The sequence below is a fragment of the Gopherus flavomarginatus genome, chromosome 4, assembly GCF_025201925.1.
Source record: "Gopherus flavomarginatus isolate rGopFla2 chromosome 4, rGopFla2.mat.asm, whole genome shotgun sequence".
In the NCBI taxonomy this organism is placed as follows: domain Eukaryota; kingdom Metazoa; phylum Chordata; order Testudines; family Testudinidae; genus Gopherus; species Gopherus flavomarginatus.
Window position 1 is genome coordinate 93,218,467 of NC_066620.1, and position 27,955 is coordinate 93,246,421.

Consider the following 27,955-nt stretch of genomic DNA (forward strand, 5'->3'; position numbering starts at 1 on the left):
CAAAATAACAGAAACACAACAACAATATAATCACACCATTTTAAATTATTTGCTTACAAGTATTTTGAAATAAATTACCAAAATAATTGAAAATGGTATGATTATATTGTTGTTGTGTTTCTGTGTTATTTTGACAAATAAAATATGCAGAACTTTGTAGAATTTTAATTTTTTTAAATTTTTTAGTACAGAATTCCCTCAAGGGTACCAGGTTTCTCTCAAGGTTTCTGTGTGGCACAATCTGGGTGTGGGGAGCTCGATGGGAGGTCTGAGGAGGGGGATCTGGATGCATGGGAGCTTGGTGTGGGGTTTTGGATGCAGAGGAAATGGACAACAGGGGACTCAGGGGAGTCCAGCTGAAGGTGTTTAGGGCTTAGTAGGGGGTAGTGGGAGAAAGAGGCTTGGTAGGATGAGGGGGGTCAAGGTGAAGCTGGTTGGGGTTCAGTGGGGTGGGTGTCCAGGTGTTGTGGGCTCCTGATGGAGAGAATAAGGCTCAGTGGGGTAGGGGTTCAGGGGACTCAGTGAGGGGTTCTGTGTGCAGGGGGCTCCTGATGGGGGGGGCTAGGTAGGAGGTTCTAGGTGTGTGGGCAGGGGGTCACTGTACGGGGAGCTGCTGCCCCTATCCAGCCAACTACTGTGCATTCGGAACACCCCCTCTACAATCCCACTGCTGAACCTCACCTCTCCACCCAGACCTCCCCCCCACCAAGCTCCCCAACCCCACGGTGCAGAGCTTCCTGCAGCCAGGGGAAGTTTTGGGGGGTTGATTTGACCTAGCCTCGATTGCTTTGTGCAGGGCAGGGGGGGAAACTCGTCTCCATTCTCTTCTTCCCCTCCACCCCTCCACCCCGCCCAGCTTGGACTCATTTCCCTGGGTGGCCAGTGCATCCCCAGGCCTCTTTCTCTCCAGTGATTTACCTCTTCCCGGCAGCCCAGAAAGACTTGTCTGAGCTGCCGGGGAGGGGTGAGTGAGCACTGGTGCAGCTTCTCTTTGCGTCCCCACAGAAACCATTTTCTGCAAGGAAGCAAAGAGAATCTACAGGGGTCATTTTTCTACTGCGCTGCAGTAGTGCAGAATTCCCCCAGGAATAAGCGTACTGTAACACTATTTAATACTGGTCCACCCAATGTTAATGCAGAGTTCAATTTCTTGATATTAATTAAAAAAGTTTCTATAAGCTTAGAGAAAATGAATTCTTTATTTTTTTATATATGGCATGAATAAATACAGATTTACAGATCTGTATTTATCGTCTTATATGACAGGAATAAATCATGCATGCATATCTTGCATCAAAGTCATGAAATGGGCTACAAATACAATGAAAATAAGGTATTCAAACATTTAACAAAAGATGCTCCTCGCCTGGGGCACCATTTGGTATAGGGCTGGTCCTGGGCCACGTAATAGACTATGACGTCTATTGATTATAAGTTAATTATAGTAAGACCATCAGGTGAAATCCTGACCCTCCTGAAATCAATTAAAGTTTTGGCATTGACTTTGGGGGCCAGAATGTCACCAACATCATTATTGACCCACTGAGTGAACAACACTTAATCATATAAACTATAGAATAACAATAGCACCTCTTAAAGGTGGTTGGCAAATTGTCCTCCATTAACTTCAGCAGTAGGGCTGAATACCTCTTTGGCAAAGTTTAGAGAATCAGTCAAAGCATAATTATTATTTGAAAACTAAAGAGTATTTTCATTCTTAGGTCTTCCAGCATGCTGCCTTGCCCCAATTACTGATTCCCACTCTGATATGTCATCACAGCATCTGCTTCTGCCAGTATGATCAGAACCTTATGGCAGGAGGGGTCAGGTATAAGCTGTTTTACAATTATGTGCAATTTTGCAAAGTTTTAAGTATTGTATTCCAATACTTCAATGGACAGAACTTATAGTGCTCTCTGTAAGTCATATTTAAAATAATGGTTCAGTGTGAATATGCTATTTTTTAGTTGTCAAGGTTTTTTTCCCCCACTTTGAACTTTAGAGTACAAATGTGGGGGACCTGCATGGACCCTTCTAAGCTTAATTCCTAGTTTAGATCTGGTATGCTGCCACCAGCCAGAAGTCTGTGTTTGGCACACTTTCTGTTCCCCCAAAACCTTCCCTGGGGAACCCAAGACCCAAACCCCTTGTGTCTTAAAATCAGGAGAAATAAACCATCCCCCCTCCTTTCCCCCTCCCAGACTTTCCCCTCCCTGGGTTACCCTGAGAGGCTACACTGATCCAAACTCCTTTGATCTTAAAACAAATTGAAATTAACCATCCCCCTCTCTCCCCCCCACCAATCCCTGGTGAGTTTAGACTCAATCCCTTGGATTCTAAAACAAGGAAAAATCAATCAGGTTCTTAAAAAGAAAGCTTTTAATTAAAGAAAGAAAAAGTAAAAACTATCTATGTAAAATCAGGATGGAAAATGCTTTAGAGGGTACTCAGATTCATATAGACTAGAGGGACCCCCCCTCAGCCTGAGATTCAAAGTTACAGCAAACAGAGGTAAAAATCCTTCCAGCAAAAAGACACATTTACAAGTTAAGAAAACAAACATAAGACTAATCCGCCTTGCCTGGCTATTACTTACTATTTTGAGACATGACAGACTGATTCAGAAAGATAGGGAAAGCCTGGGTGTATGTCCTGTCCCTCTCAGTCCCAAGAGCGAACAACGAACAAAACAAAAAGCACAAATAAAGACTTCCCTCCACCAAGATTTGAAAGTATCTTGTCCCCCTATTGGTCCTCTGGTCAGGTGTCAGCCAGGTTCACTGAGCTTCTTAACCCTTTACAGGTAAAAGAGACATTAACCCTTAACTATCTGTTTATGACATTAGTTCATAAAGAACTGATTTGCAAAGGCATCTTGAAACGTGTGTCATTATGTTTCAAAATAATTTACATCTAGTTCATCTACCTATAAAATGTAAAACTTTCCAAGTTTTCTCACTATGTAAAATATTGTGAATAAAATAAATGAAATGATTTAAGATAATAAAAAATGTCTATCAATGATATGATGAGGGTGCTAACTGACAATCTGCTTATTATCCGTTTTCAGTCATATGACTAAATTATAAAAGACAGACTGGTGATTCAAATGTGTAACTGAGAAGCATGCATTTCTTCACGCTCAAGAATATGAAACAAATCTCATTCTTATATTTATGAAAAATAAATCAATTCTCCCCCATATTTATAAAAAATTAGTGACTAATTTCAAGAACAGCAATATTATGAATATTTTCTGAAGAGAAACATCATTAAGCCATAAACATCAGTAAGCCATAAAAATTCTAGATTAAAAATACATTATGAAATTTGAGCTCTGATGAATGATGTTATAATATCTAGCATTAAATATATTTTTCTGGTTATATTATCATAATATTGTAGAAAGAATGCTATAGTTCTGGTTTAAAAGGTCTTTTCATAAGCAGCCCTGATTTTTAGGTGCTTATAACTTTCTGAAAAAGACAAAGTGAAATTACACTGGGCTGAAATTTTTCATATTTACTCTCAATCTAAAGGGAGACTTCTTTTTGTACATTTAGTAGACTTCCATTTGATCATTCTCCAGATTATAGAACAGCAGTGATCCATAGTTAAGGTAGCAATTAAATTTCTATTATAAAACAATGTCGGTACTACCTTACAAAACATAAAAATAATAGCAATCTCATCATGAGTATGTTACCTATAGAGATGAGGTAGAATTTTTCTATCATATTTAAAGAGAATTGTACAAGGAGTTTATGTATTATGACAGCTAAAATATACATATTCACTAGAAGCCAAGGCAGAGAGATCAGCTGGAAATGTTTGTGGAGGCCTTCTGAATAGACCCAGGTGAGCAAAACTGCAATATTGCCATCCCAAATCATTCAAAAATCATGAGGTAGGCCCTCAAAATCATGAGTTGTTTTTTTTTAATCGTAGGTTCCTTTTATTGGCTTTTTAGTTTCAGAGCTTTTATGATACACTAGGGTAATGTTTTCAAGATTTTTTCTGGAACCACCCTGGCTAGAAATTATTTTTTAATGTAAGCTGAGATCCTCATGCAATTTCTTGATTCCAGCAGCTGAGGCTTCAAGAAAAAACATCAAATATTACACAACTTGTGATAAAATCCAAAAAATGGCAATAATGAAATTAAGAAAATGACGCTACAGATGTTAACCCCCACAGACTCCTGTTAGAACCCTGTCTTCCTTCTCTATGGAACTCCTTAAGCAAAAATGGAACCCTGCTTTGAAGATCTGCAAGGTGGGGAAAATAGGGACAGTTTGGCATCTGGGGGCAGCATATTAGAGTGTATAAGATTCCCTTCCCTGCTCCTTCTTTTCACCTCATGCTTCTTCTCAGGCACCATGCAAGAGGCCCCTGGAAAGTTATCAACCCCCTTCTCAATCCTCCTGCTTATTTCCTATTGCACCCAGGCCCCTGTGTAATGACAGCTCCCTTCCTCCACTTTCTTGCTGTTACTGGGCACCATTCAGGTGTCTAGAGTGAAGAATTCCTCCCCCAACTACTTTGATCCCTCAAAAGCCTAAAGGGATTTTTAAACTTTAACATTCTTCTAAAATAATAGGCACTCAGACTACTGATATGTGGATGTTATCTTAACTTCACCTTTAAAAAATGTGTTCGAGGATGTCTGACCATAAAAGAAGTGTATATTTCACCAATTAAGATTTTTTCATAGACTATTTTTGCACATGAATATCTCTGCTCAATTACTCCGTTTTAAAAATCCAAATTTAAACCAACTTAATCCTCAATTAGCCCTTACAACCTTTTGGCATTTCTGCAAAACTCTGATTTAGAAATAAAGTATTTAAAAAATCATGCACATCATACAAGCAATATCTGATTGTCTACTAACTTCTTTTAAAAATACATGGATATACAGAGTTACAGACAAATGTATGTAAAGGAGGGCATAAATCTAAAACACTGTCCGTCGAAATACAAAGTAAAGCATTTAAGACAGGCTAGTAACATTTTCCTTGTTTGGCCTTCCTTAACCTCAGCCAAAGTGAGTCTTCCCTTTATCCTGAATAGTCATCTCTTTTTCTGAATTCCTCCCATTAGTATTATTTGAATGTGCAATATGTGATTTTGTGCACTCTAGAGAGCATACAAAATGTGAAAATGACAGCTAGTGGAGGAATACTAGGGTAGACATCAAAGCAGGATCCCCTTCTGATGTCATCTTAAAGGCATGCTTATGGGAATGCACAGGAAGTGGGGATTACATATGAACTTTTGTCTTCTTACAATTAATTCATGTTGGAAGGGGCCCAGAAAACCTCTCAGACCCTAGACTGAAAACTTCTAATTCCATGTGCTTTGATTTGACTGTGTAATCAAATCATTGCTTATTCAGATAAAAATACCAATGCTTTAAACTGAATGTGTGACCGTTAGTACTTGCAAGTATCCGATTTTTAATGGGGGATGGAATTATTTTTGCTGCTCTTCACCCCTCTGCTTATGAGATGCTACTGATTCTGTGGATGCTTGAGTCTGCCTCTCTCATAGGCCCCAGTTAAGCAAATCACATAAACATGTGATTAAGTGCTTTGCTGAATTGAAGCCTTATTTCCCTATTGTTCTTCATTTCTTCCCTTGTTGGCTTCCAGAGACAGGGTGTAGTATTATCTATATGAATAATAAGAATATTTGCAGTTACTTAGCTTGTATAAAAGTTCATAAGGAATATCATACCACTTCTGCTTCAGGACATAAACCAACCACTAAATTAACTCTGGAGTTAAGAAGAAATTCTCCCATAGGCAAAGTATTACATAATTGTCTATTATAGGAGAGTATTTTTAGTATCTGGTACTGACCACTGTTTGAAACAGGAAATTGGACTACATGAATTTTTAGTCTAACTTGGTATATCAATTCATCCGTTCCACAGTTTTTGAAGAAAAAAACATATTAGATCAGTAAAAAGTTACATGTGAAAAAAGAAAAGGGATCCCAGTTACTTCAGGATCAGAAACATTTTTCTTCTGGTGAATATCTATTAAGCAAGCTATCTAAACTACAGTAGAAGCTCAGAGTTATGAACACCAGAGTTATGAACTGACCAGTCAACCCCCCAGCCCCACAGCAACTACAGTACAGTACTGTGTTACATGTAAACTACTAAAAAAAATTAAGGGAAAGTTTAAAAAAAGATTTGAAAAGGTAAGAAAGCAATTTCTGTACTTGTTTTATTTAAATTAAGATGGTTAAAAGAAGCATTTTTCTTCTGCACAGGAAAGTTTCAAAGCTATATTAAGTCAATGTTCCAGTTGTAAACTTGAAAGAACAACCATAATATTTCGCTCAGAGTTATGAAAAAAACTTTATTCCCAAGGTGTTAGTAACTCTCAGGTTCTACTGTAATACATTTTAAACACAGGGTACTAAAACTGAGAACTCTTGAATTTTTTTACCATACTAGCTAGAGGATTAAATGCTTCTATCTATTATTGGGGTGATGGGAGACCTTTCACCAACAAGTTCCATGTTGGACCAGGGGGAGTAGACCCTGTATCTTTCATGCCTAGGTAGGTACCCTAACCATAAGGTTATAGAGTCATTGTCACTCTTGTTGGCCCAATGACTGTTTAAGTATTTATACAAAGTAGAACAGTTTCAAAAGGAGATATTCAGAGAGCCCTACACCAGACTACTCAATAGCTACATCCTAAAACTAGGGCACTCTCCTGAGAGGTGGGAGATCCACATTCAGTTACTTTCTCCCCATTGAGCAGAGGGTGGTATTGAAGCAGGGGCTGGGTGGTATTGAATCACTGAGTTAAAATTATAAAGTGGACACTACCATGGCCTGTTCCTCCAGCATTTCTTGCATAACATGGCTTATATACATGATTCCAAGAGAAGGTTCATGGCCAAAGATCCCAAGCAGAGGTAAGTACCAAACTCCCTGAGAAGGGTGAGCATAGGACACACCCTCTCATTCACATCTGCTGTTGTTTAGTTTAGATGGGGAGCTGCTTACCTGCTGGCTTTTGCGGCTTCCATACCTAAGTACATATTGCCTGGGCACCTAACTCAGGCTTCGTGGATTCCAGTAATTTTCACAAGGCCCCACATCTGCAAAAACTCTTAGGTATCTATATCCCAGTTTCAGGCACCACTGTGATCCACAGTCTTCCCCCCACTCAGCTACCACTTAACCCTGTGGGTACCTAATCTCAGGGAATGTCTACACTACCATCTCAAATTGACTTGTTAGATCGACTTACAGCTACTGCAGTACTTACTAATGTCCACACTACTGTCCTGTCGATAGTGTGCGTCCTCACCAGGAGCGCTTCCATCGACTGTGGGACTGAGAGCTCAGGCTCTTAGCTCCATGTAGCTCCCCATTGGGAGCCCAACTGTCCCCAGAGGCTTCTTACCTCCCTGCTCTGAGCTGGAAGCGGGGGAGGAGATGAGCTGCTCCCAGCTGGGAGTAGGGGGAAAGCCGTCTGAGGTCCAGTCAGCTGCCATTCTCCTGGTGGGTAGCAGGGACGCTGAGGGACAGCAGGGCTCCCAGTACGGAGTGGGGAGCCCGGGCAGCAGCCCAAGCCAGGAGCCTGGATGGGAGCATGGTTTGGAGCAGAGACCTAACAGCAGCCCAGCTGGGGAGACAGGAGCTGGCTTTCTTGTCAATGTCATGGCTCCAAGACAGCCAACAACCCCTGTAAGGAATGCAGTGTCGCCCTAACTACACCAAAATAAACCCTAAGCCTCTCATGGAGGTGCAGTTATTATGTCGGTGTGGTGGGGTACTTACATCGGCGGGAGCAAGACTGTAGTGTAGATAAGAACATAGTTAGGTTGACATAAGCTGCTTATGTCGACCTAACTCTGTAGAGAAAGCCAAGCCTTACTTGGCATCTACATTTTTGCAGTAAAAGTCCCTGAACCATCTAGGTTTCTGCCTCTGGGCATGTGCTGTACTCCTCACTCTAGGTGACTGGACACCTATATAATGCCTAGCCTCAGCACAATTCTCAGACCAGCAGAAGATAGGCAGGGGCTGATGTGGTTGGCATGCTAAGAGCTGGCCTACTGGATGAGGCCCCTTTAAAAAGCCATCCAGAGGAAGCTACAGTGGTGACTCTCTTACAACTTACAGACCCCTAATTGGTACATTCATCCAACATGTACCACACCCAGGTTCAATTCCTCCTTCTGCTTTAGAGAGAGCAAGTATTTGCACAGAGTTCCCCTACTTCTCAGAAGAGTGCCCTGACCTCTAGGGTTTGCAATACTTTGATGCAAGTTTCTCTCAATCTCTTCTGTTAAATCTGTTCCACTTTGGACATTTCCTCTTCCTCAATAACTCTTATTGGCTAGTTTAAATGGTGGGTTTTGTGGGTCCCATTATCACACATTGATCTCTCCCCATGCATTCTATGAGGCTGGGCACCCAACTCAGGCTTTGTGAATTCTTGAGATTTTCTAAGCACCTTAAATTTAGGTGTTGCAACACCTTTGCACGTCTGGACCTAATACTCTACAACTCCCTGATCTCCATTTTTGAGTCTTTCTCCCATGAGAATAACTCCAGTGGCTGCCTATACTGTTGTTTATAACTCTCCCAAGCAACAGTTCTGTCAATAAGAAACCACCATGATTCTTACCAGTTTCACTACTTCCCACAGTGTTCTAACTATCAGCTGTATTATTAATTTCATTCTGCTGTTGATTATCAGAGCTAGGAGCCATAGCAGTGACAGTGGATTTACTTGTTTGAAGACTAGGAAGACAGTACTGCATTTTTTCACATTCTGTTAACCATCCAAATGTTATTGTCATAACCATAATAGAAACCATAACAGCTAGAATCCTAATTGTTTAAAAATAACTTTAATTCACTTAAAGCATGAAAGTTTAGGTATCCATATTCACCAGCCAAAGCTTTCCACTTGTCATGAATTGAGTAAATTTTTTCAAGCCCTGCTAGAACTTTTGAATTTCTAGACTAAATCAAGTATTCTTTTATATACTATTGCTTATACAAAGATATGCAAATATCTGTGTGAACTGAATATATCCAGAGAGGAGGAAAGATCTTAAAAAAATAATCCTTAAACTCACTGAAGTGGTTATATAGTTTGTTCTCCACATCTCTAGAATTAAAAAAGCTGTAAAATAAACCCCTTTCTTTTTTATTTTGCATTTTCTCTGCCAAGGTCAAATTCTTCTTGCCTTTATTAATATAAAAAAGGTGTTTAAAAGTCTTTACAGATATATTTCAGCATCTCTAGAATTTGGAGAAATGTTTGTGGCAAGTAATGGTGAATTATAAGTTATTAATGATCAATATGAGGAAGAAAGTGTTATATAATCGGTAAACAAATGTATGTTGAGGCACAGAAGATTTTAGATGATAAAGCTTCAGCATGAAGACCAAATTAAAAAGAAATTATCTGGTTTCCACAGCCCATATGTCTGCTGAAGGCTGAAAGAATGTCATTTCTTGGGACTTGCCTGGGGTTTGTTGGTCTGAAAACAGGAGAGAGCTGTTATTTAAAACATTCCTGATACATTAGATGCAATCTACCCAATATATAAAGTGTATGATAGAAAGCAATACCTAAAAATAAGATAACAACAATGGTAGGAAGTTTACAAGTTAATTTACCAACATTGGGAGAACAGCAAGAAGTAAGATTAGAAATTCCCTCCACTCTCTCCAGTGTGTCAGTATTTTTCTAGTATCAAGAGTGCCGATCAACAAAGGTACTTAGGGGCCTAAGCCCCAGACTGTGTGCTTAAATCCCATTTTTTGTCTGCAGTGAGAGTCATAAAACTTACACCGAACACAGGCACTTAAACTCACTCACTACCTAACTTGTCATGGAAAAAGTTCCCTCCATGCCTAAGTTTCTGCCTCTGAGTGTGACGTTGCTGCTTTACTCTAGGTGTCCAGTTGCCCCTCTCTCTTCTAGCCCCAGAAGAATCCAAAAACTGGGGGGAGGCTAGGTGGAAGAACATCTGAAGCCACCTGCCAGATCGGGTCTCATTCAAAATTTGCAGAGAGATCTACCACTGTTAGGAGAGTGCTCTAACCACTGAGCTCTGGGAAATTCTGATGGCAGGCTCCCTTAGTCTCTCCTTTTGAAGCTGTTCCACCATGGATAAATAACAAAAGAGTGACTGGAGCAGGAGGACTGGAACCTGAATCTCTCATCTCTCTCTCATTCACTGACTATTCAAGGATTTATCCACTGGGGAAAAGTCATAGGACCAACGAGAGAGAAAGAATAACTTGTAGCCTGGTGGGTAGGGCACCCATGTGGTAGACTCCAGGTCCAGTCCCCTTCTCCAATCACTCTTTAATTATTTATCTACAGTGGAAAAGCTAGAACATGAGAAATTGAGGGACCTCCACACCAGAAGATCCCATAGCCCAGTGGTTTGAGCACATTCCAAAAAGAGAGAAGATCCCTGTTTAAATCCTTTCTCCCCTGCCAGCAGAGGGGAGACTTAAATGTGGGGCTCTACATCCCAGGTGAGTGCTCTAACCACTAGACTCACAGTTATACAATGAGCACCACCTCTTCTGGCTGTCTTGTGTGGAGCAAGGCAGACACCTCACTCATTCCTGCAGAAAATAGCTTAGACACCTTAAGCCTCCCAACTCCAGGAGATGGGCTCCCATGCCTAGCATGCTGGTTTTTGTGGATCACAAATTGGTACCTATCTCTCCCCATTAATTGTATAGAGAGACTAAATGCTAACCTCAGTCTTTGTGAATCACAGTGTTTGTTGTTCCTGTAATTTTCTGAGCACGTAAAAATTAGGTGCTGCAACATTCAGCATTGCAATGCCTTGGTCCTTTTGTGGACCTGACCCAAGGTGCTCAGAACTTTATATAATATTCTAGCAGAGGTATATAGAGAGAAAATTTCTCATGAACTCATGTCTGTGCATTTGCAGCCAATAATTGCCCAACAATTTGAAGGATGGAAATGCCACTAAACTTATTCACAGGACTCAAGAAGAGAAAATAGGATTCACAAAAGATTTATGGCCTGTCTAAATCAAACGACGGAAACTGTCTAATGTTCATCTTATGGAGAATGTGGGATGAATGTGATTGCAGGTAAAAATACCAGTCAAAGTCATAGATTGGTTTAAATGAAAAGCCTGAACAAAATTGGGAACAAATTTGAAACGAGCATCAAAGACCAGCTGATCTTGGTGAAAATGTAAAAATGAGGTTTTGGACATGAGGGCCTGTAGCTTACTAGCACATACTGTAGATGTGAGAACTATTAGAAAAACATAATTATGTTCTAGGAAATACATACTTATGGGTTCTAAATGGAGGACTCATGAACCCCAGAATTAGAGATAAATGTTCTATGCCAGTTGAAAGTTAGGATTCCAATCTTTCAGATGTGGTAGCACATAGATTCTAGTTCTGAGTTCCTCAGAGTGGTGATTACACAGTTCTTTGTGTTTCTACAGAGCCCAAATCCTGACTGGAGACTTTGTGAATTAAAAGCAATAATAAAATAATAAAATAATAATAATAATTAACAAACAGTTCTCTATATACTGATCACTAAAATCAGATTCAAATTCAAGTTTGTTGATGGTTCATAAGAACATAAGAATGGCCACACTGGATCAGACCAAAGGTCCATCCTGTTTTCTGACAGTGGCCAATGACAGGTGCCCCAGAGGGAATGAACAGAACAGGTAATCATCAAATGATCCATGCCCTGTCACCCATTCCCAGCTTCTGGCAAACAGAGGCTAGAGACACCAACCCTGCTCATCCTGGCTAATAGCTATTGATGGACCTATCCTCCATGAATTTATCAGTTCTTTTTTGAACCCTGCTATAGTCTTAGCCTTCACAACATCATCTGGCAAGGAGTTCCACAGGTTGACTGTGCGCTGTGTGAAAAAATACTTCCTTTTGTTTGTTTTAAACCTGCTGCCTATTAATTTAATTTGGTGATCCTTAGTTTTTGTGTTATGAGAAGGAGTTAATAACACTTCCTTATTTACTTTCGCCACACCAGTCATGAGTTTATAGACCGCAATCATATCCCCCCCCTTAGTCGTCTCTTTTCCAAGATAAAAAGTCCCAGTCTTATTAATCTCTCCACATATGGCAGCCATTCCAAACCCCTAATCCTTTTTGTTCATATGCTTGTTTTATGTCATAGCCCTGTTTTTTACATTTCATGTTTTGTGTCTTTAAGGCCTAATTTAGGCAAAGATTTATGCATGTGTTTAACTTTATGCCCTATGAATAATCTTACTGAAGTTAATTTGATTATGCATATGCATAAAGTTAAGCACCTGGGTATGACTGATTTGGCTGCTAACATTAAATAATAAATGTGTTTTTATTATTACATGATAATAGGTCAGTGCTGGGAGGGGCTTTGCTCATAATTATTGTTGTCTGTTAGTCCAACTGAGACCTCCAGAAGGAGAAAATGTTGTTTCTCAGATATAGTCTACAGAGTACAATGCTTCTCATTATATTTAAGGTAGACTTGTCTGTTTGTTTTTCTTCTAAATTTTGATATATATAATGAATTCCAGAGGCTGGGTGAGATCAGTTTCTAGGGCTTTTTTCATGCATTTTGTAATTATTATTGGGAACATATATGCAATTAAAAAGAGAGAAAGAGAAAGACTGTTGCCAACACTTTGAACTGTACCCAAAAGCAAATAAAAAGCCAATCCAGAGCTTTGAGCACAGATGTTGTGTGCTCATAATAGCACATCCCACTTAGAAACTGAGAAGCATTATCAGAAGTGTTGAGATTTATTTATTAAATTTAATGGAAGCAATCAGTTGCAACAATTACTGTAGGAAAGGTTTACTACACAGGGTGTGATATTGCAATCTTTACTCATGGCAGAAGTCCCACACACTTTAATAGAACTACTTCTGTAAATACTGTTAGTGAAAGTAAAGGTTGGTGGATCAACTCCTATTTGCGATCCTCATGCTAAAGGACTAGCCACTAGAAAATAAATGTAAGGTAATATTCCAAGCTTCTAAGGTAATGTTTTCCAATACCGTGTGAAAGGTTTTTGATGATTATTTTTGGAAGTTCTTTTAAAAATGCTGTATTTTTCATGTGATGTTCAACTGCTTTCTCCTACCTCTTTGTATGAGTTTTCCTTTAACTAAAATATATACTTATAATAATAATTAATAGTAATATGTTGCATTTCTATAGTATCTTTCAGCTGAGGATTTAAGGACTATCTCTTTTGCAAAGAAAAACTTTCACCATATGATGTGACATTTATGTCGTAATTTCACCATACGGTGACACAAGGTCAAGACTTTTTGACACAGTGTCATGACATGACATGATAACATTTTAATGAAGTACAACATAATTATGTTTGGACATAACTTCATGATAGGTTGAATTTGATTCAATATTATTTGATTATGCAAAACAATATAACAACACACACGGTGACACAAAACTGGCATATTTTAACCTGATGTATCACAACATCCTGAGAGACCACCCATTACCTCAAGATGACATTTCCTCAAGGCCTTAAAACTATTTCCATGACCAATTAATCTCAATTAAAATCCTGCCAACCCTGAATACTTTCTGGCAGGCACTGCCCCCACCCCCGAACCTGCTTCATGGGCATATGAGACTAAATAAATTAAAAACCTCTTTACTGGCAGCAAACATACCACAGAGTTTCTCATCATGGCTTTAACAGTGAATCCATCAGTGACCTGCTGCTTGGTTCTCCTCAGCTGCCCCAGTGGCTGCTGTTGTTGTGGGGGTCTCTCTCCAGTGAATTTCGGGGGGCTTGAACCATCTTTCTCTGCCACCATCTCCCCAGGCACCTGTATGGGGGATAGGAATTAAATATATAGGCTAAAAGAATAAATTGAGAAAAAAATAAATCCTCCTCACAGTCCTGTTGCCTTTCCTCACCCCCTGCCCCTGCTGCCCTTCCTCACCCCCTGCTGCCCTTCTTCACCGACGGCTGTTGCTTATGGAGGCTCCTGTGTGGGGTCTGGCTGGGAGGGCGGGACACTGCCTCACTTTGTAGCTAACATCAACACGCTTCCAGGGAAGCTTCACGGTTGCTAGGCAACCTGTCAACAACCTGCCCGGCTTCTGTTTGCGGTCACGTGAGAAAGGGGGGGGTGACAGTGCGCAGATCACGTGGAACAGCCCGGGCCAGAGCAGGAAAGCGCGCACGCTCGTGAGAACTACACTACCCAGAGTACTAAGCGATCGGCAGGCACGCTCCAAATGTGCGCATGCGCTCTATGACTCAGCAGTCCCGCCAGCTCGACCCGCAGTTGCGTTTTCAGTCAGAGTGCTGAAGGCGAGAATTTGAGCTGCGAGCGTGGACGGGACGGGTGCGTGCGCGCGCTCTCTCCCCTCCTCCCACCGTGGCCATGATAGGTGAGTGAGTGAGACCCGGATGCAGTGTTCCCTCCTCCCCCCCCCCCCAGCTTGTCTCCCCCCCACGTCTCCGGGCCCTGCTCTGCCGGCGCAGGAGTGAGAGAATGTCGTGTCTCTCCGCCGCCTGGGCCCGCGCCCCGCTCCCACCACTCACGCTGGCTCGTGGCCGCCTGCTCCCCCACCCCCACCCGCCGCCCGCTTTCAGGCCTGCCCGGCACTAGCGTGTTCATCATCAGCGGTGTGGTGGTTCTTCGCCCCCGCCCCTAGGCCAGTCCCGACAACACCGAATGACCACCTGCCCAGCCATTGGCATAGACAATACCGTGTGCTCCCCCTCGCACCCCTCTCCAGAGCATACCCACCCCAAATACGCCTCTCTTCCACACAACACACCCATCCCATATGCACACCCTAGCATAATACACCCACCCAGTTAGGGTGATCAGACAGCAAGTCTGAAAAATGGGGATGGGATGGGGGGTAATAGGAGCCTATATTAGAGCGGAACCCAAAAATCGGGACATCTGGTCACCCTACATCCCTGTATGCACACTCCCACACTATATACACACATACTGTATGCACCCAGAGTACATACACCCCTCCCCCCATATGTGTACACACCCACAAATGGTAGACACAAATGCATGAACACACTTTGTGAATTGAGATCTTGCAAGTCTGGATTCCTTGTTTAGCCAGGCAAATGATAGTACAGGGTCTGGACTCTCCGCTCCTTTGCAAAGTTAGCTACACTTGTGCAAAGCAAGTGTGAAACCCTACCAGAAGAGAATGGGAGGTTTTTACACTCACTTTGCACGGGCATCTGTTACCACAAAAAGAGTAAGATATTAAAAACTGATTGTTTTCCCTTTTGTCCCTCCAGAAAACACTTGCATATTTCAATGAAGTGCATCCCTTTTGTCCTTTCACCATGTGGTCTGCCTATAAATCTTGATGTATGCAGTAGGTCCCAGGATATTAGAGATACAATGTGGGTGAAGTAATATCTTTTATTGGAGCTTTGTGTAACCTCAAAAGCTTGTTTATCTCACCAACAGAATTTGATCTAATAAAAGATATTACCTCACCCATCTTGTCTCTAAATAATCTTGATGGCAACTGTGAATAAGTCATGGTTCATCTTGATCTTTCTTACTACCTTTCATGCTGGTTGTGAGTTGCTGTCTTATGCAGGCCTGCTGTGCCATTATCCCTTCAGGGACCAGGAGTGAAGGGGAGCAATCAACTCACATTCTGGCCTCACAGACAGTGGCGGGGCGAGGGGGTCAAGGAGGGTATTGGGTAAGGTGACCAGGGTAGTCCCAAAGTTGGCAACATGTAGCCCTTTGATAGTATTACAACACGTGACCTTGTCCAAGTAGCCAAAATTTCCCTCTGGTATTGGGAAGAAGAGGCCATTAATCCCCAATATCCCTGTTCCCTCATTGTGGGCCCCACAAATCAGAAGAGCCACCATATGTTCCCCTCAAAAACTGTAATTTTTCCCTTTTATATGCTCCCCCTCTTTCACTTTCATTTTTGTTATTTGGTTAATTACAGAGGAAACAAAGCATAAAATTGAGGTGCTAGATAAAGTTATTTATGCTTAAAGGAATTCTTCCAATCCCCCTGATTTTAAACACCCTTTTTCTGCCTCTCACATTGTGAATTTGTCTCCTATCTGAGACCTAACCAAGATTAAATATATGCAATTTTATGGTTGATGTATAGATGAGACATTCATCCTCTAAAAGTTTTGTAAATGAATTTCTTTGGAAATTGCTGCATAATCTCCATTATTTTTAGAGTTAGAAATTCTCTTTCCTTTCTCATTATGTATGGCTTTCCAAAATGTTAATGCGCTATTATTGTCTTTAAACTATCTAAAGGCAGAAGAAAATTAAGTGTAATTTTGCAACTGTAATTTTTTTTATTCTGTGTGAATATTATATGCAACATCTACTGCAGTCTGTGCCTAACTGCATATGTCTGTTTCTTTTTTTTCTAATGCAGTAGAGAGCATTTATGAGACAACTTGCTTTAATGAAAAAAGTGTTTTCATATCCAAATATTTATATTCCTTGATGAATTCTACAGAGTTCAGATTACGTTATGTGCTTACAGAACTGCAGTTCTTGTTCTTTTTAAAAAATTCTTTAATTTCTTTAGCAAGTGAATGTAATACAGTTTAAAAAGGCATATGTGACTTAAAATTTGGAAGGTAAGAAAGGCTTGAGTGTCATTTGCTTTTTATTGAGTAGTCAGCAGATCTTGTTTGAAGACCATAACTATAAACCATGAACTGAGTTGTAGACTTCCTGTTAGGAATAAATCTCCACAAGTCTTTGATTATGTTTGCATATGACCTAATGCAAATTACGTAGTTGACCTGAGTTTGTAGGAAATGACCTACTAAGACAAAAACTCTTAGTTTTAAACTGATCAACTTTAAATGGATCATTTATAAACTGATCAAGAAAGTCTCAAAGCAATTGTCAGATGCTAAATATATATGTCTGTATTTTAAACATATAATTTTTTTCAAACCTGACAAAAATACAGGAATCTTATATTCTTACAGTATAGTGTTCTTGTGGATGATTTAGTTAGGAATAGTAATGACTACAGATCGAGAAATTTGATCTGTGTGGTTGGTCCCTGCACTCGTATAGAGAGCCCCACTGACTTCAGTGATAGTTTGCATGGGCATAAGGGTGTGGCCCACCTCGATCAGATTGCAAGTCTATGGGACTTTGCACAGTATATAAAGTTAAGCATGTGTCAAAGTGCTGGCAGCTATGAGGCTGTGTGTGTCTTTTTGCTGTAGCAAATAGTGAATGTGTAAAAAAAAATGTTAAAATATATTTTGATTAGTGGAAAATTATTGATACAAAAATATATTAATTACTTAGAGCTTTGAGCGATTTGTGTGTTGGCAGATTTTTTTTATTTGAGACAAAAAATAGAAAAAAACAAAATCCGAAAGATTAGAGGTATATAGAACAATGTCATTCTGTATTACATCCAAGGTCTGTCTACCTCAGTATCCTGTTTCTGACAGTAGCCTCTAGATCAGGGGTCTCAAGCATGTGGCCTGCGGAGTTATTTGCTGTGGACTTCCAAGCTCCCAGAGCCCTACCCTCCACCACGGAGTTATTTCCTGCCGCCGCCAAGCTTCCCTCTGTTTGACGGTGCTTACCACTTTCCAGGAGGGACATGGGAGGAGTGGGGAGCCGCGCTTAGGGTAAGAGGCGGAGAAGAGGCAGGGCAGGGGCGGGGATTTGGGGAAGGGGTGGAATAGAGGCGGGGAAGAGGTGTCAGTGATGCAGCCCTTGGGCCAATGTACTAGCCCTCATGTGGCCCTCTTGGTGATTACAGTAGGCAGATGAGGGATAATCTGCTTGCAAAGGTCTCATCCTCGTTTCTAATAGTTAAGATTGGTTTAAAACCTGAAGCATAAAGTTGACTGTCCCTTCCAAAATTTGTTGTAATTAATTATTATAACTGTATATTCCTGATATTCATATAAATATCCAATCTCTTTTAGAATCTTATAAAGTTCTAGGCCTCAATGACTTATTGTGGAAAGGAGTTCCACAGTTAATTACATATTGTGTGTGAAAGTATTTCCTTTTATCGATTTTTAATTTCCCACCTTTTAGTTTAATTGAATGTTCCCTTGTTTGTGTGCTATGAGACAGGGAGAACAGAAATTCCAATCTGCCTTTTATATACCATTTGTTATTTTATCATGTACTTCTTATGGTCTGCTTTCTATAGTAAACAATCCTAAACTTTTCAATCTCTCTTTATATGAGAGTTTTTCCAGACCCTTGATTATGCTCAGTGTGCTCCCCTATAGTTTTGCAATATCCTTTGTGAGCTGTGTTGGTAGTGCATGCAGTATTCCAGATAAGGCAGTGCCACTGAGTGAAGTAAAAGCATTATAATGTTCTTTGTATTATTCACCATCTCATTCCTTATGTATCCTAAGTCGACTTAGGTTTTTTGACTGCAGCTGCACAATGTGGATGGGTTTTCATTGGACTGTCTTCAGTGACACCGCAGTCCCATCCTTCAGCTGATACAATTAATTTAGAACCTGTAAGGTGTATGAGTAAGGTACTTAATTAAAAATCCTATGTATATCGGGTAACTTTTCAGAAATAACAGCAGCAGTTTGGTTGGAAATGAGTTACCATGTAGCCCAAGACTTTAATACTGACATTTAATTTGAATTGTATTAAAAAGCATAACTTAATATGTGTTCATTATTTCAGTAGAGAGGTTACTCTCCTAAGCCTTCAAAATGTGGAAATATATTTATTTTTATGTGTATGACATTTTTATTTGGAACATCATACCAACAAATTAATTATGTAAGCTGTCAGTGGACTTCTGATAGACTATCCATGGAGAGACTTATAGACTAACAGGGTTTTGTCCTACAAGCTTTACTGTTATGGATCTTCATTGAAGTCACGAGTGTTTCCTGAATTCTAATTCTAAGATACATCTTTGAAAGTATTCAGCAAGATAAATACCAAAGACAATATTTGTTGCCTAAGCTCTTGAAGGAACTGTGTATCTCCTGTTTTCCCCTTTTAAGTGAAGTTGCGATACTCTGACTCCAGAATTGCCCATTTCATTTATTAATGGTTTTTAAAACTTTGTAACCTATTTATATGTAATTTCAGTTTGCTGATTGGCAATGCAGTTAATGATTTCACTAAAGTATTTAAAAGGGCAAAGAATTTAAGCATTTACAGATATTTAGAGAATGGGTCATTTGATTTGGTATTTCCCATTTAATCAAAAGAATATGTATGTGCAGTCAATGATGGGTGCAAGAGAGGACTCTTCTCATGAATTACTGACTGCGGATGAGGTCAGAGTTTGTTTTCCTCTTTTCATATTTGCAAAAAATAACAAGCACCTGAACTGAGTTTCAGGTCAAAATTTTCTACTTCAGGGATCAGTATTTTATTTTGTTGTCATTGGTCCGGAGCCAGCACTTAGAACTGCACATGAAAGCATTTGTATTGACTTTCAATTCCCCAAATGCTTCTCTACTTTGTATGTCATAAGGCATGAGTTTTCAGGTCAGGCCATAGTTCAAGAGTCAGGTCATTCTTATTATCTGTTCCCTTCCCCTTCCCGCAAGCTGTATCTGTTCTACATATACCGTAATTTGGTAATCCAAGTTTTCTGTGTGTCTTGTTAGTATGTTGCATGTCAAATGTTTAAAAGTAGCAATGTGAGTAATTACTATCTTAGTTTATTAAGAGTTTTGAACCCTACTCATTTTAATATAGATGTTAGAAAGAAAAGCACCTATTTCCTTCCTATTAAAATGACAAGCAACTCTAAAAGCATACGGCAAACTTGTTCTAATGTATTTCTCAGGGAATCACAGGAAAGCACAATGTTAGAGAAATACTACCTTAGAATACTGCATAACCAGAAATCTGTAGTCCACATGTGTTAATCCTACTGTGAAGGGAAGACTTATCAGATCCATTTTCAGAAAATGATAATTGTAAGTAATAAATGTAGAATATAATTGCATATTTTAAGTTGCACTGTTTATCTCTCAATATATCCAGTCTATTTCCAGTACTGTCTGCCAGGCACTTTTCAAAATCACCCAGTTAACTTTTGGAAAGTAATCTATAGGAAACAAACTTACTGGATTCTTGAAAGAGTTAGATACTGTAACATAAATCTGTTTAGCTTACTTAATAAAGGGAATCATGATACTCTTTCCATCAGTTAAAATGTTCTAAAACAAGGCTTAGTTTGTCAAAAGTACAGCATGTGTATATAATAAAGGGAATAATAAAACCAGACCTCGTTTTGATTCAGTTATAATTTTCAATGTAAGAATATTTTTTGTATATAGAACCAGATTCTCAGCTATTGTAGATTGTCACAGATCTATTGAAGTCAATGGAGCCACACAGGTTTACACCAGCTGTGGATCTGTCCCTTCTACAGCAGTGTAGCCTAGTGAATGCAATGCTGGACCAGGACCCAGGAGAGCTGGGTTTTATTCCCAGCTCTGTCTTGCCTTCCGGATGACCTTGGGCAAGTTACTTCCCTGTTTCCCTATCTGTAAAATGAGCATGATGATACTGACTTTCTTGGTAAAGTGCTTTGAGATCTACTAATGAAAGACACTTATTATGGTAGTTATTACTATTATTATCTAACAATCTCCAGGCATTTTATAAACATCAACTAAAACTAGAAACACCCATCAGTTCTATTCCAGCTGTAATTTGTGAACAAGAGTCTGATGATCATCCACTTAAGAACTGTAGAAAAGCACAGCTTATTCAGTATGGCAATAGTCTTTGTTTCCCACCTAAATGTGATTATTCAGGCCTATCTGTCAAAAAATGGGAAAACTAAATCAAGACTGAAACAATCAATTTGTTTCGAAAAGTTTGTAAAGGCTACTGAAGAACTGGAAACACTTAACATTAGTAGAGTAGAATTTGTGAAGAAATTTGTATGCCCGATAATATCTCCATATGAACCTATTTGCTTTAGTAAATGTCTCTCCCTTTTGGAATCTTGCTCAAAGGAACACCTGGACTTGGCTGCACTGAGGAAAAGGGTAGAAAAGACCATCGACAGCATCAGTCACAAAGCAGATAGATTCATGTGTACACCGATGGCTCAGCAGACAAACCTTTCAGGAATGGTGATTGTAGCTTCTTCATCCAGTAGTGTAACAGAGAGAGTACAAGAAAGAACACTAGTTCAGGATATGTATGAACTATACAGCCAAACTGAAGGCTATTCTTACTGTGCTGCAAGACATAAACAGAACTGAAACAGAGGCAGATGTTGTGATGTTTATTGACTTACAGGCACTGATCCTCAATTCCTTTTGAAGAAACTAGAATGCTAATAATGGTGTGGTTCATAAGGAGGCTCTGAGGATCAGAAAGTGAGGCAATCAATTGACTTTTCAATTGACTCCATCACACATTTGGGTATAAGGGAGTGAGGTAGCTGATGACCTGGCCAAACCTGGAAGATTGGAAACAGGTTGAAATGACAATCATTAAGGATATTGATGTTCTATCAAGGGAAATATTAACTGAAATAAATGGTTAGAAGATGAAAGATCCTCTTATTTTCTGAGATGCTTCGATATCAATAACATTCACCATTATAAGACTGCATACAGGACACAATGTAGGAATGAAAATCAACAGAGATTGTACTAAGATACATCCACTCTGCAGGATGTCTCAGGAACAGACTTTTAACATCAGCCCACACTTTTGAATGTGATATGGTAACGAAAGTGAGGCTTTTCAGATTGGATACCTTGGGTGAAGCCCTTACAAAGGACCTTGTTCATTCCCAAACTTCATGTTCTAATATGTTTATCATACAATACAACAACAGCAGCAACACTCATATTAAATAGCTGAACATAAATAATGGCTGGCCCAAGGTCATATAGAGAAAATCAATGATAAGAGCATGTATAGAACCCTAGAATTTTAAAGCCTAGTCCTCTGCACTGGACTGTACTGCTTTCTCCTCAATCTACATTACACTCTTCATTCAGTGTACTAAAAAGATTGGTTAGTAACTTAATTGTTAAAAGTAAGTGAATGAGGCAAGGTTTAGAAGTATAATCCAATGGAGAAAAGTTTTGGGAAAAGTAGTTTAGAAGAGCAGAACTGTTCATGAATTAAATAAAGAAGATTCATATTAGTCTTTTAGCTAAGATAAAGTTTGGTGTTGGTTTAATATCTGATGTGCCCTCTATAATGGAGACAATACTTGCAGTGAAATCGGTGATCTAATACTGTATGCTATTAGCTTCTGACTTCTCTTCAATGGAAAGTGAATCCTGACACATTTTCATCAGTGTGGTCTTCATCACGAATAAACACAGTAAGCTTAAATCTAGCTTCACATAAATGGATATTCACCGCAGTGGGTCTTGAACAATCTAATGCTGCACATAGCTTTCATGAATATTAGAAGATTTTCAGAGTACACCAGCATTCCTGAGATTAGTGTCATTTTATACACACATTTATTTATAAGGAAACAAGCAAAACACTTTGCATTCAGGCTATCAACTTTTCAAGTTTTAGCTTGATATAATTTAAATGACTGGGATATTAAAGCATGAAAATTGGGCTTTATAATGGAAATGCAAACTGTACTTGCTAATTATTATTATTGATGATAGTAAGGAGTGTTTGCATTTCCATTGTAAAGCCAAAGTTTCTCTAGCTAGATAATTTATAGTACAAGTCAAAACTTTCACTTACCATAACTGTACCATGCATTGGTGAGTTAATATTTAAGGTGATCTGAAGTTTTGCAGGAAAATAGTGTTTAATGATTTTTTGCAAAGAAGTTCTATCTAATGGTGGTTCCTGGTGACTACGGAAGTTAGGTGCCAAACTTGCTGTGCTTTTGAAAATCCCGGTAGGCACATACCTACATGTTTAGGCACCTAAATACCTTTGAAATCTGTCCTTGCATGGCTGTTATTAGATAAGTTTAATTGGTTCAATAGTAAAAGTTTTGGCTTCAGAATCCTAATTTTAAGGCCTGCTTTTTAAGAGTGTTTTTTTTTAGCAGCTCTTGAAGTTCTCAGTATCTTAACTTACTGTAAAACCATATACTTGTTAAAGTATCCTTAAAAACACTGTAGTCTCAGGGTAGTACTGTACATATTTCATTATATGTAAATCCCTTTCTGACTCCAAAATTTCAACTGACACATAAAAAAGTTCTTACTTCATAATGTTCCATATTCATGAAGGGAGAATTTATTCAGAATAGTGACTATAATGTGTTAGTTTCTTTATACTTGATCAGTGAAAATGATTTCTTACCTGCTGTTTCTTTAGCCTGTAATTGTGGCCCACTGCTTATTCAGCATTTTAATTTGTATCTAATGAGGACATATTTAAGGCTTTTATTTGTTTTGTTTTGTTTTTGTTTAAATCTGAGCAATTTTTCTGTTTGTTGACAATCTTCCTAACATAAAACATTAAATGCTTGGTTATGTCTCTGTCCACATTGTCTCATGCTACACTTTAATAGACTCAGTTCCTATATTCTAATATACTGTAGTTTTGCAGCCTTGATCAATGAAAGCATATAATGTTATTCATAATGTCAACAAGATATGTTATATTATCCTCTGCGATATTCCTATTTCCTATTATTTTGGCCATAAATTCAAATTTTGAGTAAATATTGATGGAATGTGGTCTGTAGCAGTGCTAGGGTCTGTGTGGGTGAAGAGGCATCACTAGACGGATACTGTAAATGATGCTTAGTTCTCTGCCTGTATTTTAATTTATTATTGACTGTACTCATTCTTTGCTCTTATAAGTTTCATGTGTGCATTAAAGGACCACACCTAGAATTTTAAAAAGGGAAACCATAGTTAAGGTAGGTTATAGATCTTCAATAGATGAGTATTTTCAGTAGCCTAACACAAAATGTATAATTCAATAGTAACTTTGCCATTTTGACATCCATTTAAGAACATTTTTATAGTTGAGTCGGATTCTTGAAGGCTTTACAATGTGTCTAGATCTAGGATATTTACTTCATGTTTCAGTAACTCCCTTTAAAAATAGTTTTTCAATTAGACTAGTATCCATTTCCTTTAAGCTAAAGCAAACCAAAACATAACATTCCTTGATGTAACATGTTGAGTAAATTAAAACTGCCTCAGAGCCAGGGTGTAACTAGATTTTAGGTGGCTGAGTAAAACCACTTGAGTTAATTATGCAGAGAGAATACTAGTTTAAGTAAGTGACAGCAGTGTAGCAAGACAGGAGACCTAGGTTTTGTAGCAGATTCAGAATGATGGGTCAGGGTAGGCTGACATCATGACATAAATTATATAATTAATGTTTGCATAACTTGTTGCCTTGGATGGCAAGAAATATAAAATCCTATTTTATCATGTCTGCTAGTTATCCAACAAACTACTTATATAGTTCAAATATGATTTTTATGAGTGCAGTCTTATTCACATTTTGTTCTTCTGATGTGAATTGTGAGGAGTGTAGGAATTTTGGGAAACTGACAGCTCTCTAGACCTCCTTTATTCCTTAGGTTTTCTTCGCATGGGATGTCATATACTAGTTCTCCAAGTTTGTTAGAGTCTGCTTTTTTAAAGTCCATTGTCTTTATTCTGCTGCTCTCATTCCTTCCTTTCCTTAGAATCATAAAATCTATGATTTCATGACTGCTTTCACCCAAATGGCCTTCCACTTTCAGATTTGCTACCAGTTCCTCCCTGTTGGTCAGAATGAAATCTAAAATGTCTGTCTTTTAGAAACAAAAAGTTATCCCCAATGTGTTCCAAGAACTTACTGAAAATATTGTGTTTTGCCATACTACTTTTCCAACAGCTGTCTGGATAAAGTCCCCCATTACTACTAGGTCTTGTGTTTCAGATATTTCTGTTATTTGTTGTAGAAATATTTCATCCTCCTCCTCCTTCTGATTTGGTGGTCTATAATACACCCCCTACGATGACATTACCCTTATTTTCCCCCATTTATCTTTATCCAGAGACTTTCAACTAGTCTGCCTCTCACCTCCTTCTGGACTTCAGAACAAGTGTATATATTCTTGATGTATAATACAACACCTTCTTCCTTGCAGTTTCCTATGTTTGGCTCTTTCAGAGAAGGCAAGCAAGCAAACAGAAAAACCTCCCCTGAAATTCTCTCTGCTCTGTGTAGACGTTAAAGATCCCCTGACACACCAGAATATGGATTTGCTCTACTACCCTCTGCTCTACTACCTCTCTTCCTTCTACTGTTACATAGCATGTTCTGCACCAGTTGACTGCTACAGGGATGGAGGAGGGGGAAAGGGAGGGAGGGTGTACACATTATAAATATAGGACCTGATTCTGTGTGGGGATGAGTTTCTTCTAGGGGGTGCTGAACACTTTCAGCTCCCACTGACATCAGGCTCAGGCTCATAGTTTGTAAAATATTTTAGGAACCTTTGATATAAAAGGCACTATATACATATAAGATTATATTATATTTAAATTTCTAATTGACTTGCTTTCTAATTAGCAAACAAATAAAAATACACAAAAAGATTGGAAGTTCTTGATATAAAAATGTGAAAGTACAACTTCCTTATCAAGGTGCTTAATCCTGCCTACTCATGAGACATGACTCCAAATTCCATTTATTGCCAGTTATATTAGAAAAGTTTATATTTAACCTGATCAGCCATATAAGGCACAACCAGATATTTAAGTACCTCCCTGATGCTGCAGAATAGACAGCAGCAAATGCTAAGTGACTCATGCTGAAGTAGTTTGCATTTTTTAAAACGTATTTAAGCCCCAAGACATTATTGTAGACTGTTTTGATAATGTATTCATTAAGGGTTAGCCCTCTTAATTAGAAACAGAAGTTATCCACACTTATTGGAATAAATTGATTGAAGTAGCAGACAGTCTCCTGAGACCTTCTCAATTGTATAAGTGGTTAGGCCACAAAAGCAAATAATTATACTGTAAGTGATGAAGCTTTTCCAAGTTATTTTATTTAGTGGAAACTCAGGGGAAAGTAAACCATTAGTGGAAACTTTGTCAGATAGATTGATATATTATTATTATTTATTATTTGTTTTACCAAAGTGCTTAGGATCCCTAGGCATGGACCAGGACCTCTTTGCACTTTACATTCTATAATCATAGAATAACAAAAACAAAAGACAGTCCTATAACACTTATCTCCATTCCATTATTTCAACCCTATCTCTCAGGGAAAATACTCGAGAGTGTGGGCAGCCAGCAGATCTGGGCTTTGTTGAACTGAAGAAGGAAGGTTGATTCCAGAGCTGAGAATACTTCACCAAGAATACTCTTCCCTAGGTGGCTTCCCATTTGAACCTAAAGTCTGTGCGCTCAAGTGTCTCTGATGATAGTATCTTGTAAGATGTCACATCCTTTATATTTACACTCCAGAGTTCTTTAATTGTTTATCAACTCTCCCTGTGACTTTGCTCTTATGGTATGAAGAAAAAAAATACTATTATTATCCCCTGCTGTTTAAAGGTGACTAGAATATTCCGCCTCTCTTTATACCATTGGATTTGAAATTCTGTGAGTGTTTTCTTGTGTTTACTGGTAAAGGCAAAATTTGGCCTCTAAACTCTGAACCTAAACCTTCCACTGCAAGGGAAGTGGGTGTACAAAGGAAAAGTACAGTAACTCCTTCGCTTAATGTTGTAGTTATGTCCCTGAAAAATGCGACTTTAAGTGAAACGACGTTTAGCGAATCCAATTTATAAGAATTAATGTAATTGGGGCGTTAGGTTCCAGGGAAATTTTTTCACCAGACAAAAAAAACTATATATTATATAGATATACATGCAGTATATGTTTTAAACAAACAATTTAATACTGTTTACAGCTATGATGATTGTGAAGCTTGGTTGAGGTGCTGAAGTTAGAGAATAGAAGAGGGAGGGATATTTCCCAGGGAATGCCTTGCTGCTAAATGATGAACTAACACTTGGCTGAGCCCTCAAGCGTTGAAACATTGTTAATGTAGCCTCTCACACACGGCTGCACGAACACGAGGGAGGGGAGACAGCATAGCAGACAGAGACAGACACACACCTTGTGTGTGGGAGAGAGAGAGAGATGCACACTGCCCCTTTACGTAAGCTGACCCACTCTTAAGTGCATTGTCTTTTTAAGTGGATCAGGAAGTTGAGACGGCAGCAGCTGTCCTAAGCTCTCTATGTTTCTCTCCGTCCGTGTCCCCTCCCTGCTCTATATGGAGAAGGGGTAAGTGGGGTGCAGGGCGGGAGGGGGACACCCTGACATTAGCTCCTCCCCCTTCCCCTCCGAACAGCAAGCAGGAGTCTCTGGGGTTGATAGCCTGCAACTGGTAGCCTGCTGAGCGGCTGCAACACAGGGAATTTAGGGGAAGCTGATAGGGGGGCTGCTGGTCCACCCTGGTTACAAGCCCCCACCAGCTAGCTGCAACGGGCTGCTCTTCCTGCAAGCAGTGGACAAAGCAGGCAGCTGCCAAATGACGTTAGAAGGGAGCATTGCACAACTTTAAACAAGCATGTTCCCTAATTGATCAGCAGCATTAACCGGGATGACTTTAAGTGTGGAGTTACTTTAGTCGATTTAATGGTTAAGAGTTTAAGAAGCTTGTAAATGAAGATACTAACTAAAGGAGGTGCTTTTCATTCCATGGCAGCTTGAAGGATGGCAAGGTGATAGTATATTAATGAAGAAGAAATGAAAGAGTGGGGCTGTCTAGAGGGTAGATTCCAACAAAAATATTTTATTTGTGCTGCACTGTGCATGGAGGTGGAATGAGCAATGTATTTACATTGTTCCAAATCCTGAGGTCCTTACTCACTTGTATTCCATCCTTACAAAGTCCCTTTAAAATCTATATAAAGTTCTTACAATATACCAACATAAAAGAGAA

General features: G+C 39.2%; 2 protein-coding genes across 6 annotated transcripts in view; one reads left to right on the forward strand and one right to left on the reverse strand.

Annotated features, from left to right (window-relative positions):
- Window positions 1-14,115, reverse strand: part of PACRG (parkin coregulated) — a 472,217-nt gene extending 458,102 nt beyond the window's left edge. The window contains exons 1-2 of one of the 4 annotated variants that reach the window (XM_050949187.1): window positions 14,023-14,099; window positions 13,727-13,916 (exon numbers count right to left, since the gene is read on the reverse strand). In XM_050949187.1, the coding sequence (XP_050805144.1) occupies window positions 13,727-13,873 (147 nt within the window). In that variant the 5' untranslated portion in view covers window positions 13,874-13,916; window positions 14,023-14,099. The other 3 variants (XM_050949188.1, XM_050949186.1, XM_050949189.1) reach the window with 3 other exon arrangements.
- Window positions 14,116-14,339: 224 nt separating this feature from the next.
- Window positions 14,340-27,955, forward strand: part of PRKN (parkin RBR E3 ubiquitin protein ligase) — a 1,230,739-nt gene continuing 1,217,123 nt past the window's right edge. For both annotated transcript variants that reach the window (XM_050949117.1, XM_050949116.1), the window contains exon 1: window positions 14,340-14,456. Coding sequence is in view for 1 of the 2 variants with exons in the window: in XM_050949116.1 (XP_050805073.1) it covers window positions 14,450-14,456 (7 nt within the window). In the remaining variant the exon portion in view is untranslated. The remainder of the gene's footprint in view (window positions 14,457-27,955) is intronic.